Source organism: Cynocephalus volans, chromosome 3 (genome assembly GCF_027409185.1).
Source record: "Cynocephalus volans isolate mCynVol1 chromosome 3, mCynVol1.pri, whole genome shotgun sequence".
Taxonomy (NCBI): domain Eukaryota; kingdom Metazoa; phylum Chordata; class Mammalia; order Dermoptera; family Cynocephalidae; genus Cynocephalus; species Cynocephalus volans.
This window is the reverse complement of record NC_084462.1, coordinates 143072029-143093275: the sequence shown is the minus strand read 5'-3', so window position 1 is coordinate 143093275 and position 21247 is coordinate 143072029. Positions and strand designations below refer to the sequence as shown.

At 46.1% G+C, this 21247-nt stretch overlaps 1 protein-coding gene across 1 annotated transcript; it reads left to right on the top strand.

Annotated features, from left to right (window-relative positions):
- The first annotated feature begins 16373 nt into the window (after nucleotides 1–16373).
- On the top strand, nucleotides 16374–20937 carry SIX1 (SIX homeobox 1). Its single transcript, XM_063089378.1, has 2 exons — nucleotides 16374–17248; nucleotides 19268–20937. Exons 1-2 carry the CDS (start codon nucleotides 16689–16691, stop codon nucleotides 19560–19562), a joined length of 855 nt encoding a protein of 284 aa, XP_062945448.1. The 5' UTR covers nucleotides 16374–16688; the 3' UTR covers nucleotides 19563–20937.
- Nucleotides 20938–21247: the final 310 nt, after the last annotated feature.

Here is a 21247-nt window from a genome sequence, read left to right as displayed (position 1 = left end):
ATAGTAGGCTATATCATACAGATTTGTGTAAGTACACTCTATGATATTCGCACAGTGATGAAGTCACCTAAGAAGGCATTTTTCAGAACATGTCCCTGTCCTTAAGTGATGCATGACTATATTTAGATAAATAAAATATCCATGAAATATCTCATGGCCATTAAAAACCTAGAGGTACTTCTATATATTTTGACCTGCTAGAAATGAGACTGTAAACTAGGTAAACAAGGATGTGAAAGCTCAGGCTTCCAGACCCCTTATCCAGTCAGTTAGCCCTTCTTTGTCTCAGTTTCTTTATTTGTAAAATGGAGTTAATAATATTGTTCTTCCTCATCACAATAATATTGTTCTTCCTCATCACTTCACAAGCCATCCATTTCATAAGACTTTTGAAAAACAAAAGTGTTGTAGAAGTACAAAGTATTATTCCTGCAATAACATTCTTCTATTAACCAAAACTTTGTTTCTCTTAAATCACCACTCAGTCCAGATTTCTTTTCCCTATCATTTATTTAAACCACTGCTTCTCAAAATGTGGGTAGCAGACCAAATATGGGCACTGGATCAAGATGGATGTGGAGACCTTATTAAAAATACTGAGCCCAATCCCAAACCTACTAACATTTTGGAACCCTTGCTTTAGATGAAAAAAGGCATGAAGGCAATCTTTCCTCTTTCATTGAGAAAAATCTGGGCTGACTGGCATTCATGGTAGCAGGCCTTGGCTTTGATCTGCCTTGGTTTGTCCTCACTGCAGGAGTCAAATGAGCGGTGAAGTAGTACAAATGGTACCCCATGTACTCAACCCCAATAAGAGCCAAAGAACATTCAATGAAAAGAACAATGTGATTGCCACTTTATAGACAAACATGAACCCAGTTTAGCTTTAAGGACTGTAGCTGTTGGAAAACACTGTCTCCTGGGCAGCTGCTTTGGCTACTGTCCCCAATTAACTTAGTGGAGTCTCAAAAATAGAAGGCAGCCTCTGTTCTGTTATATAATAAACAGTTCTTTATTTGAAATGACAATATTTACTTTTCCTATAGTGAACTCCAGCAGCCTACTAGGCAGTGGGCAAACAGTAGAAATGCCTAAAATGGAAACTTGAGAAAGCAGTTTAGCTAGTACAGTTTATTCTAACTTTCTACTTGACCAACAAGTAATTAGAAGATCCCCTCCATGTTACTATCACATTTTATCTAGTATGTATCAAGATCATGAGCTCCATGTGACCCATGCATACCACCATGCATATCTTTCGTGTTTGATGAGTCTTGAAACACACAAGACAGATGTGAGGTAGTGAGTTCTCCAATACTCAAGTGTTTAAGCAGAGTTGGGGGTGTCTCTTCAAGAATGGCTGGTTAACTCAGTTGGCTAGAGTGCAGCTTTATAACAGCAAGCTTGCAGGTTCAGACCCCATACCAGCCAGATGCCAAAATAGATACACAAATAAATGAATTAGTATAAAAATGACTTCTGAGGTCTTCTACTAAGACTGGCAAGTTCAACTAATGACCTTTCAGACTCTTCCAACAGTAAAGAGTCTGGTGTCTATGTTTACATTATCTCATTTTCGAATTGTCTTAAAAGAGAGAAAAATAATAAATTATAATTATTAACCCTTTCTGGTATTTAATCTCCTTTTTATAAGCAAGAAGCTGTGATTTATGTGGTCCTATTCTTAATTGTAAAAACCCTTTATATATCTTTATAAGCAACAAGTGATCACTATTTGCAGTGTAAAAACCACTTCTAACTTTCTTATAGATCCTATTTTCCATTCCTTTTGTCATGTTCTGGCAACTCTACAGTGCATCCTCATTTTCTGCATATCTTGAGAGGGGCGGTGTCCAATTGGGTTACACTAATCTACAGGGGTCATGCACAGTGAAGAGATGTTTAAAAACCTTTGGCTTTTAAGATGGCATTTAGGAGGCAATACTGGTTACTCTGCACTGTTCTTTTGATAATAACATTTGCTTAATTTTTATCACTGGTGCTTGGATTTTTTTCAAAGATTTCTCTTTCTTGAGGCTCCTGGCTGTCACTTTCTATAACCCATTCAGCAAAAGCAATCACTTAAAGAGGACAAACAATTTCCTATCTAATAAATAGCTAGAAACATTTTAATTCCTACAATTTTTTTCAGAAATCTAAAGATTCTCCCCTACCAAAAATCTGATATTAAAGTTCTCTTCAAAATGGTCCAAAGAAAAGTAAATTCTGATCAGAAAAAAATTGGGGGTTTAAACTTTATTCCTTCTGATAGAGCCTTCCCTTTGTTATGCTCCTACTTTAGGCAGAGCGAGTATTTATTCTCAAAGTATAGCCCACCAACCAGCTGCATCAAAATTACCTGGGTTGCTTGTTGAAATGCAGATTCCAGGGTCTCACTTTAAACCTAGGGAATCAGAAACTCCACGAGTAGGGCACCAGTAAGCTGCATGTTTACAAATGCCTCAGGTCATTTGCATGCCCACTAGAGTTTGTGAAGCACAGCCCCAAAGATCAAACAAATTCTTAATTTTCTAGAATTTCTAGCATTTCTTCTCAATAAGTCAAAGAGAATTGTAAGCATTGAAAGTACAGGCTAAATCTTGTCATAGAATATGTATTCTATTGTAACCCTGTTTATGAACACTTAATAGCTTCACTGTGGGACAGTTAAGCTGTAGTAATTACCTCATGGTTCTGTAATCTGTATGTCTCCTCCCACATGACATTTGCACCAACTAAGACCATGGCTTATTTCCAGATAGGATGGAAGAACTACCAGACCTAGGTGTGCTGATGCCACTTCATGTTACATTTTTTTCTTGGTAACTTAAAGACATTCATGAAATTTCTCACAAATCTTGACCCTGAATTATAGAGTAAAAACATTTTACAAGGACTCTCTAAATCCAAGTCACTTTAATCACTGATCTCTTTGTGGAAAATTGCTTTTTAGATAAATTGGGAAAGATCTGGGATGTGTAGCACTTGTCCCCAAACTGCCTCTAAATTTTATTGCCATGGGCAAATTATAAAACTCTCTGCCATGTTTTTGAATAGAAATAATCACCCTTTGTAATAAGGATAATACCTCTGGAAGTTCTGAGAAGATGGATGAGGTCATGCTCGTAAATTGTTAAAGGTTCTTGAGTGAGGGATGCTTTAAGAAGTGAAAATTATTAGTATTCCTTTTATAGGCCTTTAATGAGTTATCAACCTGTCATTGATGAATCTGCTTTTGAAAATATTTCACTTCTTGTTTTTTCAGGCTTACTGGAGTGAAACAATCTGCTCTTAAATTTTCCTGAAGTATTTTTGGGAGCTTTGGAATTTAGTTTAAAATGAAAAAAGCAACATTATCTCCCTTCCAAACACACACACACACACACACACACACACACACACACACACACACGCTCACTCACTCGCTCACTCACTCGCTCCCTAAGACTACAGTGTGCATCTTTATCTTCACTTTTTATTGACTAAATTGATTGAACTTACTAAACCATTTAGGTCATCAAAGCCTCAAGTACTTTAGGTTAGCTAAAGTATCACAAAGTCCACTAGCTCATTAGCAGTAATCCCTAATGTAGAAAAGTGATTAGAAATAAATTATTTACTCTGTGTCACTCTTGGTTGTGAAATCATTCTGCCCATCTATAGTTTCAGTTGCTATTATGCACAACTGTTCTTTCAACTTCTTGCTCATTCAAAATTAAGGATTTTTGAGAATCTAACTAGACACAAAGCAAAACCAAACCTATTCACATATCACAATCATTAAATTCTTTAGTAATGAAGAATCCCTACTTGGCTCAAGAGGATGTTTGAAGACTGTTTCAATGTCTTCAATTTGCACAGTGGGATAAGGAATTTTAAAATATCATGGGGTTTATTTGTTTGAATTTGGTTACTATACTTTGTTGCCTTTTTAATTTAATTTTTAATTTTAACTTTTAATTGTGCATATTTGTGGGGTACAGTGTGTTGTTTCGATACATGCATATACTGTACAATGATTCACTTAGGGTAGATAGAACAGTTTTGTACCCATTAGTCCATCACTTCTTCCACCTCCACCCCCATCCTGGCCTCCCAGCTTCTACTCTCTACTTCTATGAGAACCACTTTGTTTTTTTAGATTCCACATATGAGTGAGATTGCACAGTATTTGTCTTTCTGTGCCTGGCTTGCATCACTTAACACTATGGTCTCCAGTTTCATCCACATTGCTGCAAATGACAGGATTTCATTTTTTTAAAAATAGGTGAATAGTACTCCATTGTGTATACATACTAGTTTTTTTTATCTATTTATCCATCGATGGACATTTAGGTTGATTCCATCTCTTAGCTATTGTGAATAGTGTTGCAATAAGCATAGGCATGAAGGTGTTTTTTCAATACATTGATTTCATTTCCTTTGGGTATATACTCAATAGTGGGATTGATGGGTCCTAAGGTAGATCTAATCTTTAGTTCTCTGAGAAAACTCTATACTCTTTTCACAATGGCTGTACCAATTTACATTTCCACCAGTGTAGGAGAGTTATCTTTTCCCTGTTGTTTTCCAGCAATGGTTATTATTATAGTCATTCTAACTGGAGTGAGATGATATCTCACTGTGGTTTTAATTTGCATTTCCCTGATGCTTAGTGATGTTGAGCATTTTTTCATGTGCCTGTTGGCCATTTGTATGTCCTGTTTTGAGAAGTGTCCTGGTCCTTTGTCCATTTTTTAATTGAACCCAATTAAAAAATTGGGTTATTTGGTTTTTTGCTGTTGAGTTGTTTGAATTTCTTATATATTCTGGATATTAGCCGCTTGTCCGATGTGTAGTTTGCAAACACTTTCTCCCATTCTGTAGGTTGTCTTTTTACTCTGTTGATTGTATCTCTTGCTATGCAGAAGACTTTTAGTTTGATGTAGTCCCATTTGTCTATTTTTGCTTTAGTTGCCTGTGCCTTTGCAGTCTTTTCCCAAAAAAGCATAGCCCACTCCCATTTCATGTAGTGTTTCCCCTATGTTTTCTTCTAGTAGTTTTGCAGTTTTGGCTCGATGTGGATATGTGGATATGGATATGTGGATGTCCAGTTTTCCCAGCACCATTTATTGAAGAAGCTGTCATTTCCCGAGTGTATATTTTTGGCACCTTTGTTAAAAATCAATTAGCTGTGAGTGTGTGGGTTTATTTCTGGGCTCTCTGTTCTGTTCCATTGATCTTTTTTAATGCCAGTACTATGGTATTTTGGTTACCATAGCTTTATAGCATATTTTGAAGTCAGGGAGTGTGATGCCTCCAACTTTGTTCTTTTTGTTCAAGATTGCTTTAGCTATATGGGGTCTTTTGTGGTTCCATACAAATTTTACACTTGTTTTTTTCTATTTCTGTGAAGAATGTCATTAGTATTTTGTTAGGGATTGCATTGACTCTGTAGATCGCTTTGGGTAATATGGACATTGTGATGATGCTAATTCTTCCATCTTATGAATATGGGATATCTTTCCATTTATTCATGTTCTCTTCAATTTCTTTCTGTTGTCTTATTTTTTAAATTTTTAATTAGTTTTTTAGACAGCTTGCCAGTATCCTTGACCTTGATGTTGTAACACCAACTGAGCTATAAGTTTATTTTACAAGCACAAAATATGTAACTTTTATGTAAAAGAAGAAAAAATTGAATCTAGCATATACAGATAAACAGATAAGATGAGCTCACAGATACAAAAAAAGTAAGTGAGGAATGCATGTAATGGTGTACTGAAGCTGTTCCACATGGATAGTAGGTCCATATGGAGAAAATGTTTCTGGAACTGAGTAAATGACAAGTCACTATTGAGAAGTTCCTTGCAGAGTTACAGGAAAGAAAATTATTTATATACATCTTTACAGTGGCTGCAGAAATCTGGTATAGTTCAGTTGCTTGGGTTTGGTTGACTTCACTTCTTGAACAAATTTGAGGATTAAACATTCACAAATGTTCCTAATATTTTCTGAACAAGGAAGTGAGATGTTAGCACTTTTTTTTTTTTTTCGGTGCTGCATCTACCGTTATACCATCTGTCAGCCTAAACTTTAAGCCTTATAGAAGAATCAGTATACTGTATTCTGATTTGAGAGTTTTTCCCACATGGTAAAAAAAAAAAAAAAAAAAAAAACATAAAATTTCAGTAACTGGCATGAGAAATTTTAGTAGTACTCAAAAAGTTTTCAGAAACTAGAGCTTTTATGTAATAAAGAAATTTAAATGTTTTGAAGGTTCAGTAAATCATGTAGTGTACAAGAGTGAAGCCTAAATTACCCATTTGGAAGGGTAACCCTATAGCCCACATGTCAGGATCCATGTATGCAGATGGACAGATACACTTCATTTCTCCTGGGAAGTTGAATTCTAAAAAGCTATCACTCAAACAGACAGTTTTATGATTGCATAAAAAGAAAAGGAAAGATGACAGAGTTGCTATAAAAATGAAAGGCCTTTTGGAGTACTAGCTGAAAACATTATGACAAATGAAGAAACAAAAATCAGCTTGAAATGGCAAATTTTTTTTAAAAAAGTAAGAAAAAAACTTATGCAGAGGGTTTGAAGCATATGGACACCCACCCAGTTAGCCATGAGGGCAATGGGAGCCCCAGACTTTAGCTTATTAAAGATGACCTTTCCCCTCTCTAAAATTTCAAAGCTGACGTTTCAAGTGCTGAGCAGACTGTGTGCCATATGTAACATGACCTCAGCTCCACTCTGCCTGAGCACTGATGGCATCACTAATGAGAGGTGAAAGGTCCTTTTCTTGCAGCTCTTTCAGAAATCCACCAACTCTTGCTTGTGAAATAAGGCTCCACCCTCCCCCTCCCTTGATTTCAAGAGAATTGCATTCAATACACAGCCTCAAAACACTTTTATTACCAGTCGATTTGCTTATAGCCACAGCCAAATGGTAGGATGTACAATCACATGCAGAACAAAATATTTATTTTGACTCAGAAGGCAAAGGGATTAAGAGAATATTGTATTAACCTTGCCTTTCATCTATGTTTTAAAGAGAAGTTCTCCAGAGGCATCCATTGAAGTTCTATTTTTTTAAATAAAGAGTATCAAAGACTTGTAGGAGACCAGGTGTGTGTATCTGAGGGAAGGAGAGAGAAGGAAGAAGGTATATCAGGGGGAAAAGGCAGCTTTCACAAAGCTGCTTCAGACACTGCAAAAAGATGTGTGTGCTGGGATCTGTTACAGGCATTCCTAACAGCTAGTCCCCCTCCCCGCCCCCTCTTTTTTCCTGCTGCTTGGAAACAAAATAGCTTTTTTCCAAGCAGGTTGTTATCATATTCATGGCATGGTCAATTTCCGTTTGCCAAGAAAATATTTAGGCTGATCAAAGAAATGAGAAAATCGAATGAATAGAAACAGACGTTCCCACAAGAGAGGCGTTTCTCAACGGGAAGAGGCAGACAGACTGCAGCCCACCCAGTTACTCCTAGGAAATAGCTCTCCTGCGAAGGCGGAACTACAAGGCCACCTGGATTCTGCTCGAGGGGCTTCGGAACAGTTACTAACTCCCAGGAAATTCAAATGGCGATTGGAGCTTGAGACGCTCCGGTGACGGACGTGTAAAGAGACGATCCGTTCTCGTATCTATGTACAAAACAGGAGGGCCTTTAACTATGTCCGTTAATCCAGAGGGACCTTTCAAGACAGAAGATAAGTGAGTGTGGGATCCTTTTGTCTGGCTTTGCTTGGTTGATTACGCTCGTGGAAAGGCAAGAACACATTATGCATGATAGGTGAGAGAGGAGAAGTAGGTACTTTTGGAATGGAGGGATAGTATTTCTCCTGAATTCATATAAATTCAGTTTTTAATTTGTGGATTTGAGTGGAAAATGGTTAATAGTAGTTAACCATTTCTGGTCTCTGCGTGTGCCCCCAGGCCAGTTGGTGACGGTAAATGAGAAGGTCTTCGGTCTCTTCGTTGTTCTTGGGTTAGGGGCGGCCAACCCAAGTGAGACCACTCGCAGCGGCGATTCAGCCTGAGGGGCTGGCAGGCGTCGTGGTTTCCTGCCACAGATCCTGCGAACCCGAAAAGGGGGTTCCACCCGAGGAGAGAGGATCTAGATCCCTTCAGTCCCCTCGGGCAAATTGGGGCACCTCACTCGCCAGCAAAGCGTCGTGGTCCTTCATCCCGACGCCTCCAGTTTTCGGAAGGAAAAAGCGAGGGAGGGACAGCCCAGAAGGAAAGCGAGGAGAGTTAAAGCCGAGGAAGCCTCCCTCCCCACCAGTCCAGTCCGCGGCTACGCGGCACTGGCGAGGTCGAGGCGGACCGAGCGGTCCTCGGCGGTGGGCCGAGAAATCGTTCCGCCACCGCCGCCCCTTCCGCCGCTCGCTCTTCACCCCGGAGGCTGGGCCGGGCAGACTTTTTGGGTTACTTTTGGTTTTTGTATGTTTGTTTCTGTTCCTGCCCGCCAGGTGAGAACTCCTTTGCCAGGAAGACAGCGCCCTCTCTCTCCGCCGGCCGCGCCCGCCGCCGGCCCGAGCCCGCTCGCTGCTCTGCTGACCTCCCCTCGCATCCTTCTGGTCCCCGCCCTCCCCGTCCCCTCCCCTCCTTCTCCTAGCCCCGTCTCCTGTCGGTCCCACAAGCCGCCCGGGGGAACGACCGGAGAGAGAGGCGGGGGCGGACGCCTACTGGCGTCCCGGGCCTCAGGCCGGCCCGGCTAGAGCGCGCGACCTCTGGCTATACGACTGGGCGGAGCCGTCCCCAGCGCGGACGCCAGCCCGAGAGCTTTCGCGCGGCCCCCGGGAGGGAGTTTCTGGCGCAGGCGGCGAGGCTGGGGTGAGGCCCAGCTGTCTCAGGCTGGGCGCTGCGGGCCGGCGGGCGGGGCCGCGAGCGCTCTGCTCGGAAAACCCTCCCCGGCGCCGGCGCGCGGCGACTTGGCCGAGCGCGCGTACCTTGCAGAGCGGCTTATCCCGGACCCCAGACGGGCCAGCGAAACGTGGACCCGGGCCTGCACGCGGGGTAAAGGGTGGGGGTGGCGGGTGAACTTGAGCAGAGGTAAGGAAAGATCTTACGGCCTTCCTCCGAGTTCTAAAAACGTCCCTCGCAGTCCGCCCGCTTCCTGGCAGCCTCAACTTTCTGGCTTCCAGGAGGGCTTTGCCACGCATTGCAGCGGTGTCGGAAACCTGTTGCAAAGTCCAAGCCCAGGCGAGTGGGCGAGACGCGCCGAGGGGCTAGGGTGAGTGCGCACCTTCCCAGTACCCTCTACCCAGTATTTCGTTTCCTACTGCTCAAAGGACTGGCGCTTCAGACAAATGCCGCGCGGCCCTTTCGGGAACTGAGGCTGTCGAGCTTCTGTCCACGAAAATCTGGACCCTTTAGAACCCAAACAATGTGCTCGTGTGAAAATGCAAAATCACATTTCCCACGGCGTGGATATTCACCGAGAGAGGTACAGGCCTGATGTGCTCCCACCCTCCGGAACTCCTCCCCGCGCCCGGGAGCCACAGGGGGAGTTCGCCTCGAGCTGACCCCGCTACAGAACGCTGGCGGCTCCCAGAAATGCACTAATTGAGTCACAAACCACTGGCCGCCCCTAACAAAGCGATCCATCTCTCCAGCTCAGCGCCCAATTTGTCCACAGCACTTTCCTCCGCAATTCAGAAGCATTATCTTGTTTTTAAAAGTATCGCGGCAGAGATGTGGCAATTATCCTGGGCTCGGGTTACACTAAATGGCTGTAGGCTGAGAAATGGAAGAATACAAATGCCGCGAACGTGCTGATCGCCTCGCTGCCGAGCCTGGACTAGGGGTAGCTTTCGGCAGAGAGAGGGAGGTCTGGCCCGAGTCCCCACTCTCCAGGTAGCACCAGCAAGGAAGAAATGTTGGCTCTTTGTCCCTAAAGATTAAGGATTCCCAGCGATGTACTCTCAGAGGTCGGGGGAGAAGGGGTCATATCTCGACACGACCAGGACGAGCTTCTGGTCTCAGGGTTTGGGTTTTGCGTCAGGAACAGGTTGGGAGCTTCAGGCACTGCTGGGACGAGGAATGGGAGAAAGGTCAAGGGTCAACAGGGGAGATGAAGGGAGAATCTGGTCTCTTCACTATACACCTACACTAAAATTGGGGAGGAGCAAGGCACTTGGAGAAAACAACCAGGAGGAAAGAGGAGCCGGCTCTGAGTAATGAGAAGAGGCGTTCACTCCCGAGCAAGGGGCATACCCGGCCCTGGTGCGCTGCAGGGTGGGAACCCGCGAGAACTAGGGAGGCCTAAGGACCATTAGGCCTCTGCGCAAGAGGAAAAATCAAAAACAAACCAAAAAAGCTACTCTAAGAGTCTTCATTTCTGTCTACCAGGGTGAGTTTGGGCCTGGAAAATGGGGGGGGGGGGAGAGCGGAAAGAGAATAGCGAGAGGCATTTGAGCACCCGCGCCCCGCGTGCAGACGCCTACTTCCCCCAGCCGCTCAGCTCGCTGTGGCAGCCACGCTGTGCGCGTGTCTTTCTTCTTCTGCTCAAACCAGCCCCCACATCTTGAAGTAATCAGCAGCCTAGAAGAGACTCGTCCCCCTGGCATCTCAGGTTAAAGAAGGAGGTCCAGGAAAATGTGGTAGAGCCATTACAAGAAACCCGAGCCGCAGTCATCAGGGACTCCAATTGCCATCGCATTAGGATTGATTAGAGACCAGCAATACCGTAATGACCCGGAAAGAGGGGCAGCCGGGGATTATTAATATCAGAAGGAGGGGAGAGTGGAGGGAAGAGCAAAGTGGGGAGGGAGAAGTTTTGAGTTACCAGGATTTATATGTAAGTGCAGGCTTACCTGAGGAAACCGGATAGTCAGCGAATCACTCAAACAATAAATCTAATTGCATCTAAAATTTCACGAAGCCTGATTTTTTTTTTTTTTTTGGAGGGGGAGTAAAACCATCGTGAAAACCAGGCCAACATTTTGGTCTTTATACACATGTAGTTTTATAAACTTATTATAAGAATCCAAGAGAAGGGGTGGGGAGGGGTGCTGAGTTCCTGCTTTCCTTACTATTGGGCCTCTAAAGAAGATTTTGGACTCCAACTTTCTTGATTTTTCTGTCGTGGAAATGCAGTTTTGAATCTCTTTGAATCTTCTCTCCAGGGCTATGGGACAACGGGGTGGACATTTTTGCAGAGTCTGCAGAGTAGTAATAAACCAAATTTTAATTGAAGCAGTGATACCTGGGTAGTGGTTTTTGTTTTGTTTGAGAGATGAATGATCAGGGTCCCAAAGAGTTGTGGAGAAGAGAGTGGTTTGTCTCCTTCCTCGGACTATGAGCCAAAACAAATCAGCCCCTGATGGTCTGGGCTGAAATGCAGCTCACTGGATAATTAACTCCATCTTTCCAGTCCACCCTAACTGTTTATTTAGTGTCACCCTGCATTACCGTCACTAGCACTTTCCTCTGAACAGGAGGAGCTGCAGGCTTTCACCTCCCCAAAGGAAATTCTTCTTAGCTTAGACAGATGTGGTATTCAGGATGTACATTAGTTGAGAAAAAAATTGATTGGAAATTCAATGGAAGGTAAGCACTCTTGAAGAGTTTCATCTTGTAAACTTGCCTTAAGGCGATATTTAAAAAGAGAAGGGGGGCAGAGTATCTTAAATTCCTAAGAACTGATTCTTGTAACACCCTTTCTCCACTTTCTAGAAAGGTGCTTGGCATCCCATGTTGAGTAGGGTCTTCTAGCTCCAACCTAGAGTCTGGAGAGTCTTTGGGCTGGAGCATTCTAAGAGCGCAGCTGAAGTCAGCCCTTTCTCCCTAGGTGGCCAAACCACCTTCTCTTGCCTTCCACGCGGGTCCTCCCACCTCTTGTGCCTCCACTTGTCGTGAAGGGTCGTCACTAGCCGAGCCCGACTCTCCTGCCCAGACTTCAGAATCTACTGGACCCGCGCTGCCGAGGTGCATGACATGAGCCCGCTGTCTGTGAAATATCACACCACCTTGTCCCGGACAGAAAGAAACAAGCGTCCAAAACTGGGGAAGGGAGGGGAACAAAAGACAGAGAGAAACAGAGACAGAGAAGAGGAGGAGGAGGAGGAAAACCCAAATGAGAAAGAGAAAGAGGGGGAGAGAGAGCTAAGGAAAGAGAATGAAAATATGAAAAACAGGTACCCATGCAGACAGAATAAACGAGCTTCCTCCTTCAGATGGAGAAAAGAGAGAATGACATAGAGACACACACACAGAGGGAACGAGGTAGCTCCTCCAAACACCTCGCCTCCCAGCTCTGATCCCCTCCAATCTGAGCTCCCTCCCGGCGCCGTCCCTCCAGTAGGTTTGTCTGTCTTTCTCTTTCTCTCTCCCTTCCCCTCCCTCCGGACAATGCGGAGATAGTATTTTCAGGAGCCACGCTGGGCGGCAAGATTTTTAGCGGCGAGCGGGGCTGGCAGCTGGCTCTGTTTGTGCAGGTGTGGGCGGGGGGCGGCGGTCTCCCGGAGTCTTGGGCCCGCGAAGCGTTTTCGCACCAAGGAAGCGGGAGGCTCTGCTTGTGCGCTTCCCGCTTCCAGGAGAAAACTCCCTCCCTCCATACATACATAAATACACCGGGGGAACAGACAAATCCTCATTGTTCAGAAATAAGCCGAGGAGTCGAGGAGGCCGGCCGGCTCCCCTCGGCCAAGCAGAGCAAGGCAGGGAGGGAGGGAAGGAGGCGGGGGACGCGCGGATCCGGTGTCACGTTGCAGATTCCCACTAAAGATAACGAAACGTGATCTATTTTTCAGAACAGCAAGTGGATGGGAAAGAACCTTGACAACACAAAACTCATTTACTAATGGACTGGTTTTGGGTTTCTCTTCTCTGGGTCCGCAAATCGCACTGCCTGAGCCTTCGGCCTATTCAGACCCGGTGGGGAGTTGCGTCCCCCAGGCAGGTGGGCGGCTGCTCGGGCGCCAAACGGGCCATTGGAGCCGGAGTTCCCAAGGGTCGAGGGCACCCGGAGTTCCGACTATGCGGAGGAAAAAGATGAATGTTGTCACTTCAATCCGGACGTAGGGAATCTCCGCACTGCCCCAGAGCGATGACGCTAATTTACTGAAGAAACACCTCCCGATACCCTTCCCTTCCAAATATCCGTAGGTAGAGTAGGATGACCGCCATCGTTCTTGATGGCGAAGGGATTCCAAGAAAGCGGGCCAGGAGCCCCAAAGTATTTCGCTCCAAGCCTGAAGGGAAAAAGTGGGTTTCAGCTAGAGGTTTTTGAACCAAGGCCTTATGTTAACCTATCCGAGAAACCTCAGCAGCTCCTGATGCTTTCGCATTGACCTTTCCATCGACCAGTTATTTGCACCTGGCTCTTAGCTGTACAGAGGAGGCACAGGGGAGCCGAAAGCCGGCGCCCCTAGCCAGCCGCGTTACCCTTTGGAGCCGCGATGCGGCCAGGGCAGCAGCAGGCTGGCTAGAGTTGCTCGTTCCCTTTAAATCCGATGCATCTCTCTTTTTCGTGCGATTTGCATTGACAGCAAAGGTTTTAGGTTACCAGAACAACTCAAACCTTTCTGTGTGCGATTTAAAATGGATCATTTGGTTTATGTGGTTTGTAAATTCATGTCATTTTACCTCTTTTAGTGGTTTTCAGTGAAAGGCTCCATTTTGGGAAACCTTATATATCCGAGCCAATAATTAACATTTCTAACAATTGGTTCCCCTAACCAAGGGATCGAAATAGCAGGTAGGTTCCTTGGTACAAAGCGCATAGTACTTTTTCTTTCTAGTTATGTGATCTATTGGATTTAACGAGAGGAAAAAGTCTGGCGGGCCCGGCACGGCCTCCGAGGAGGAGCACACCTTTCCATCTACCCGGGTGCCCGCAATCACAACATCCACACAGTCTTCTTCCCACTTGTCCCCAACGTCTAGTGTGCGTCCCAGTTTCTTTTGAAGAGAGATGAAAAGAAGTGGGCAGGGAGGTCTGGAGGAAGCCGGAAAAAAGGTGGTCATATTGGCGCCTAATTGCCATCTCTCTGCTCTCTGTCATCCCTGTAAATTTATACCGGCCTTTATTTGTCCAAGCTACGCCTCATTTCCTTACACAAAATTGCTAATTACAAAGCACACCCTATACTCAACGTACCGTTTATCTTTTAAGGGACGTGGCTGTGCTTACAGACACCCCAAACCCCCCAATTGTAATTGTGCGCACTTGCTCCAGACTTTAGGGTATTAACTGATTTTGAGAGCTGAGTTTAAGCCTCCGTTCCGGTCCTCACACAGCTGCCATGTCAATAAGAACTGTTCCAAGCAGAGACATTCCTTCTGGCAGGACACTGAAGCTTCTTAAGACTTCATGTGAAACATCATGAGCACCAAAATAAAACAGCTAGGGAAAATTACCAGACACATGGCTTTGGGTTCAGCAGTGCCAGGCTTCCAGTTTAGAAAGTAAGTCATTGGGCACACGATGTGGCAGGGGCACTTTTGAAATAATACACACCCATTACATGCATTAAAAAAATAAGCCTAAATGTAATGAATTATCAGCACCTGCCTCTAAGGTTCAATTGCATGAGATGTGCAGAGTTTCAAAGATGCCGAAAGCATTATGTGGGAGTTCAGTGGAAAAGCAGCTTCCTTTATACTTGGAATCTCCTGAGAGACAGCCCTGAGGTGGGAACTCTTCATCAGTTTAAAGTGTACTTTTCAGGGTGCACTAGACCAGGTGCATTATTTTAAAATCATATTAATAATACAAGGGGAAACCTGCACATTGCTTCTTCGTCTGCCACTTACATCTCAACATGCAAAAGATTTTGTAGTGCTGGGCTCTTTGGCTAATGGAATCAAAACATATTTAAAGAAGACAAGCAAGTTTAAAGAGCTCAGAGTTTGTTCTTCACTATTCACTAAGAGGGCACGTTGAAATCAAAAGCATTTTTGAAGTGTACTTAAAATTCTGTTTTGAATTTATCTAATCAGAGATAAGTATAGTCATAAAGTGATTCTTCTTCCACCATTTGGCTTCCCTTATCTCCACGCATTGTTCTTATCTCCTGCCAGTCTCAGCTACTGACAATAGATTATCTTTGTTTAGAGAGGCTAATTGTTTTTAAAATCTTTTTAATAATTGCTTTGAAACAAGGTGTGCAAATGAGGCTTAAGAAAATTACAGCTTCACTTTGTGTAGTTTTACTAAGTATTCTCCCCACATAAACAAAATAGCAGATGATGGGACTTAACCTGCAGGACGTTTCTCATTCCCTGGCAGCAAAATGGACCAGTATTGCAACACACACACACACACACACACACACACACACACACACACACACACACACACACACACACACACACACACACACACACACACACACACACACACCTCTTTATTTAATCTTCTTGGAGCCGCTGTCGTCCTCTCTTTGAGGGCAGTATCCCTCTTAGAGTAGGGCGAGGATTATGTTACAACCAGACGGTTATTGGAGCCGGGCACAGTTTTATTTAATTTACACCCCATCCAGCGCCTTTCATACGAGGTTCCCAAAACATTTTTGCTAATAGCAAGTAAAGCTTCTCGGCATTTCTCAGTAGCAGAGACAGCATTGGAAAATGCAACCGCGCAGATGGGGAAACTGAGTTCAGAAGACTGTCGGTTTAAACTGTAAAACGTTAAGATACCAAACCACAAACGAACTCTTGGAATCTCTATCTGTTCAGCAAGTATGCTTTAAATAGCTCTCTGCCTGGTCCCAAATTGTGGCGGCCCCTTGAGAATCAGTGAAATAAACGCTGTTCATCTGGGAGTACTTCTGCTCTATGGAGGGTGGGGAGGGTCGTTGGGGGGACGGAGGAGGAAATTAGGTTTGGCTTCTGTAGCTGAAGCCAACCGGAGAGAAGCCACTCTTCCAGTGGCTGCAGCCCGGAGCCCTGGTCTGCTCTTGTATTATTTATCGCGTTCCATAAGCTATTAATCAATTCATTATTTATTCATTCCAACATTAAAGTAATTAAATATGAGCTCACGGGGAAAGGGCAAGTTTGCAAGGGACAGGGACAGGAGTACGGAGAGAGAGGAGGGGAATTAGAAGGTTCTGAGTCACTGATTTGTGCAGAGATGTGCGCCGCTCCCCTTCGGTGACACTGGAGAGGGGGCTCGAGTTGCAGGGTCCTGACACATTCACCCATTCCTTCCCTCCCCACCTCAGGCAGCGCGGCTCACTCCCCACGACCCCACCTAGTTTCCCACCTCTCGCGGTCCTTCTCCTCCCACCACTCCCTATCCCCCGCTCCGCAGCCTCTCCCTCCCCGCGCGGGGCGGTGCGGCCCTACTGCCCGGCCGGGAGGCGCGCAGGCTGGCCTGCCCGGGATAGGCGCCTCTCGCAGCCAATCAGCGTGCCGGGGACGCTGCGCGCTTTAAGGCCACTGCGGGGAGAACAGAAACCAAGTTCCCCAGCAACGAGCAGCATCCACCGGGCGGGACGCCACAGCCGGCCAGGCCCGAACGGCTGCGGAGTGCGCCGGCTGCTCGGTATCCTGCGCGCTCTACACTCCTCCTCTTCCTCTTCCTTGGCTGCCCACCCCCAAGTTCCGACTCGCTTTTTCACCTTCGAAAAGCCTAGGGAGGGGGTTAGGAGCAGCCGCGCCCCCCTCCCTGCTGCCGCCACCCCCTGCTTTTTCGGCTCCGTTCCCCGCCGCGTGCGCCTGGGCTGTGCGCTCCGGCAGGCCCCAGCCATGTCGATGCTGCCGTCGTTTGGTTTTACGCAGGAGCAAGTGGCGTGCGTGTGCGAGGTTCTGCAGCAGGGCGGGAACCTGGAGCGCCTGGGCAGGTTCTTATGGTCACTGCCTGCCTGCGACCACCTGCACAAGAACGAGAGCGTACTCAAGGCCAAGGCGGTGGTCGCCTTCCACCGCGGCAACTTCCGCGAGCTCTACAAGATCCTGGAGAGCCACCAGTTCTCGCCTCACAACCACCCCAAACTGCAGCAACTGTGGCTGAAGGCGCACTACGTGGAGGCGGAGAAGCTGCGCGGCCGACCCCTGGGCGCCGTGGGCAAATATCGGGTGCGTCGAAAATTCCCGCTGCCGCGCACTATCTGGGACGGCGAGGAGACCAGCTACTGCTTCAAGGAGAAGTCGCGGGGCGTGCTGCGGGAGTGGTACGCACACAATCCCTACCCCTCGCCCCGTGAGAAGCGGGAGCTGGCCGAGGCCACCGGCCTCACCACCACCCAGGTCAGCAACTGGTTTAAGAACCGGAGGCAAAGAGATCGGGCCGCCGAGGCCAAGGAAAGGTACGCGGCGCGCTTCCCGTGACTCGAGCGACCCCGGGAAGCCTTCCTTTCCCCTTCGTCCCTTCCTGCCCCCGCAGGCAGACGCCACCAAGTCCTCCCCGCCGGCCGGAGCCTGTCCGCGGGGCGGCGCCCAGGGCTCCGCGACACTGCAGCGAAAGTTCATGAACTTTGAGGTTGCTTGCTAGGGATGGGGCCTCATTTGCTTTGAGCACCCGCGCGTAGGATTCTTTGGGGTGTGCGTGTCGGAAAATATTGGCGCTAGGTTTGTTTTCCATGCCTCCCCGGCTGGCAGCGGCGAGGAGTCGGGGTTGGAGAGGGAGTTTCTAGATCAACGGGAAGGGGAGTGTTGATTGGTATCGCGAGGAACGGGGCTTCGGCGGGGGCCGAGGGTAGCAAACCTCTCTTCTGTTGCTCCCCCGGGGGGTGAAGCTGGCCGGAGACATCGCTCTGCCCCCGCTCCCGCCCGGTTCTTCACGCGTTCTCTCTTGGTAGTCTTTTGGATGAGAGATAGCCTGCTTCATTCCGTACTATCTGGACAAAGGGAGGAGTTTTTAAAAGAAATACATAGAAAAGAGCTTTGGGGAGAGTTGGCGCTGCATTGGCGCCCCAAGCCCAGAAAGGATTGCTCCTCGCCGGGCTCCCTAGCGCGTGGCCCGGGCGCTGCAGCCCACCGGTCTGGCCGTCGGCGCCGCCGCCCCGGGCGATGAAGGGGTCTTCAGACGTTTCTCGCCTTGGAGCTCAGAAGGCAATATTTATAAACTTGTCTCTGCTTCCCCCTTCCTCGCGGCAACACCCTCGGCCACCTGGCCCGGCTCCATCCCTTGGCTGTAGAGTTTCCGACAGAGCTTCGGAAGAGCGCTGGGGAGGCGGCCGTGGCGGGGTGAGCACTCCACAGAGCCAGGTTTTGGGGAAGCCTGAGCGCAGGGGCCGGTCGGGTTTCTTTGTTCGCTTCTGAGCCGAAGATCTCGCTTCCTCGTTCCCCTCTGGGTGGAAGACCACAGAGCCTGGATAAATCCAGCTGAAATAGGCTCTCTAGGATAGAGAGGCTGTGAGGGAAGAGGAGAGAAAGAGGGAGACTAGCAGGCTCTAGGAGCGGGGAGGACGCGCGAGCACTTGGAAGGCGGAAGCGGCCAGGGCAGCGAAGCCTGAAGTTAACCGGGACCCGGTGCCCGGACCAGCGCTCCGGCGCGCCGCGCCCGCTCGCAGCCTGTGCGGGGCAGGGAAGTGTCCTCTCCGGGAAAGAGTGGATTGGGGTGGCTGGCGGTGGGGAGTTTGAGAGGGGGCCGTGAGAGGCTGAGGAGTGAGCAAGCACACGGAAGCAGGGATTGTACGGTTCCAGTTAGCTTTTGGTTACAAAACGCCCGTCCTATAAGCCAGGCCCGAGGGCCCACTCCCTGATGAAATTGGAGAGACTGGCTTCACTCCCTGTGTTTACTCAGGTCACTGGGCCGCACTGGGCACCACTTCCCATGACCTGTCCTGTGTCTCCGAAATCACAACCTCTGGGCAGGGGCAGGGAAAATCGACGTTTAATTGTTTCCTCAGATGGGAACAAGGAAGGCAATTGACTAGATTCACCCGAGACATTTATCCCCTGATCATTTCTTTATTACCAACAACTACTCGTTGGAAGATTTTCAAACTTAGTTACTCTCAAGTATGGTGCTAGTTCATAGGTATTTGAACATAATAACTTGAACAAAATTAAAAACATATTTTTTGTTTGTTTCAAATAAGTCCTGCTCATCTGGCTTTCTGAAATCTGGAAGAGAAAGGGACCTGGCTCCCAAGGGCAGTGTGGCAAGGTCTGTCTGTAGCTCCTCAATTCTCTAGTCTTCTCTGCCTCGTCACCTCCCCCACGACCTTTGGGGATGGGTGGGAAGGCAGAACTCCTCCATTTGGGTTGGTGACAGATTGCACAATTGCCCTTTCCTCCTTCCAACTCCCCTCCCTCCATCTCACACTTTAAAAAAAAAAAACCTTTTTTTTAACCATATGGTGTTGTCCTCTATTTCTTAGGGAGAACACTGAAAACAATAACTCCTCCTCCAACAAGCAAAATCAACTCTCTCCTCTGGAAGGGGGCAAGCCGCTCATGTCCAGCTCAGAAGAGGAATTCTCACCTCCCCAAAGTCCAGACCAGAACTCGGTCCTTCTGCTGCAGAGCAATATGGGCCACGCCAGAAGCTCAAACTATTCTCTCCCAGGCTTAACAGCCACGCAGCCCAGCCATGGCCTGCAGGCCCACCAGCATCAGCTCCAGGACTCTCTGCTTGGCCCCCTCACCTCCAGTCTCGTGGACTTGGGGTCCTAAGTGGGGAGGGACTGGGGCCTTGAAGGGATGGTTGGAGCAGCAACCAACTGCAGTGACTAGGGACACTTGTAAATAGAAATGAGGAACATTTTTTGCAGCTTGTTTCTGGGGTTCTCTGCGCATAAGGAATGGTGGACTTTCACAAATATCTTTTTAAAAATCAAAACCAACAGCGATCTCAAGCTTAGTCCTGCTCTTCTCTCCGTCTCTTTCCACTTTTGCATTTCCCCTCTCAGTGCAGAGATCAGGAAAAACAAAAACAAAAAAACCCAAACAAACAAAAGCACCCAGTCACCCAGTCTCAGTTCTTGTTTCAATGCTTCTGCTTCAATAGCCTTTCTTTTTTTTCAATGAATGGGAATTACAAACCAACTGGATTTTAATTATTTTCTTTTAATTTATTTATGGAGAAATGTATTGGGAAGAGGAAAAGGAAATGAAGAGAAAGAGAGAGAGAGAAAGACAGATCAAAATAGTGAAAATAAGAGTCTCCAGCCTGGGAGAAACTGGTTGCATTTTTAAGGTGAATAGGAAAATATAATCTTATAACTTTTTTTGATGGGAAAAATCAAGTTTACATTTTTCATATTTAGTGTTAAACAATTTTATGTAGATTAAAATGGAATAACAGTATTAGGGGGAAAAAAAGAAGTGCCTAAATGTCTTAATGCTCTTTATGTGAGGCAGTTAGAAATAGAAGTGACCATTAGTAATACAACTATTTTTGTCAAATTTAGTGGGTTTTTTTGGTTGTTGTTTGTTTTCTTGGGTTTTTTTTTTAATGACAAACTCTAAAAATTTACCAATGTGAAAAAACACTTTCCTGAATGCCATTACTTCTCATGTCCTCAAAGCTTTCCTATCTGTAGCCTATTCCTGTTAAAGGTTTCTCCTGTTCCTAGTTTCTAGCTTGCAAAAGTATGCCGACAAATCTGGCAACCTGGTATTTGTTACTAAAACAGCATGTGTTTTCAGGTTTCTTTTTCTATTGTACCTAAACCAGTCTAAATTAAAACTTAGTAGAACACCGGGAGTATGATTCTGTTTCTGAAAGGGGAGTTGTGTATTGCTGTCATTGGGCCCTACTTTTAAAAAAGTAAGTTTTCTTGCTTTTTTATTTAATGGTAGTTATGAACTGCAGGGTATTTTGAAGGCCATCACCTGAATCAAGAGTAGTGACTATGTTAATTATTTGACAAAAAGGGTGAATTTAGCTTTGGGGTATTTATTTTTTTATTATTTACATATGCAGTTTTGTTTACCACTAGCTCTTCTCCACAGCATTCATAAGTTAACTCAGCTCTTTTGTGTTAACAAGTTTATGACAAGACTGTGAAAGTAAAAATAATTTATCGGCTTGAAAAAAAAAAGGGAACTCGTACAAGGACAGAAACATTGTGAATTAATCTGTACAAATAGAAAGCAGACCAGCAGGACAGGAGCTATTTTACAGTCCTGCCGGATAGTGTCCAGAAAAATCCCAGTAATCATGTAGGCTCCATATTATTTTTGCCTGGGGCAAAATGATGTATCTTCTGTATGTAGCTTTTAAAATTTAGTGAAACAAATGGCATTATTTATTAAAAATTCTACTCAGGATAACAGGATTGGCTTGCTTGTGCTTTGTAAAATATTGTTCCCCAGGGAGAGTCTATTTATTTTCTGACATGACAGTTTCATAATTT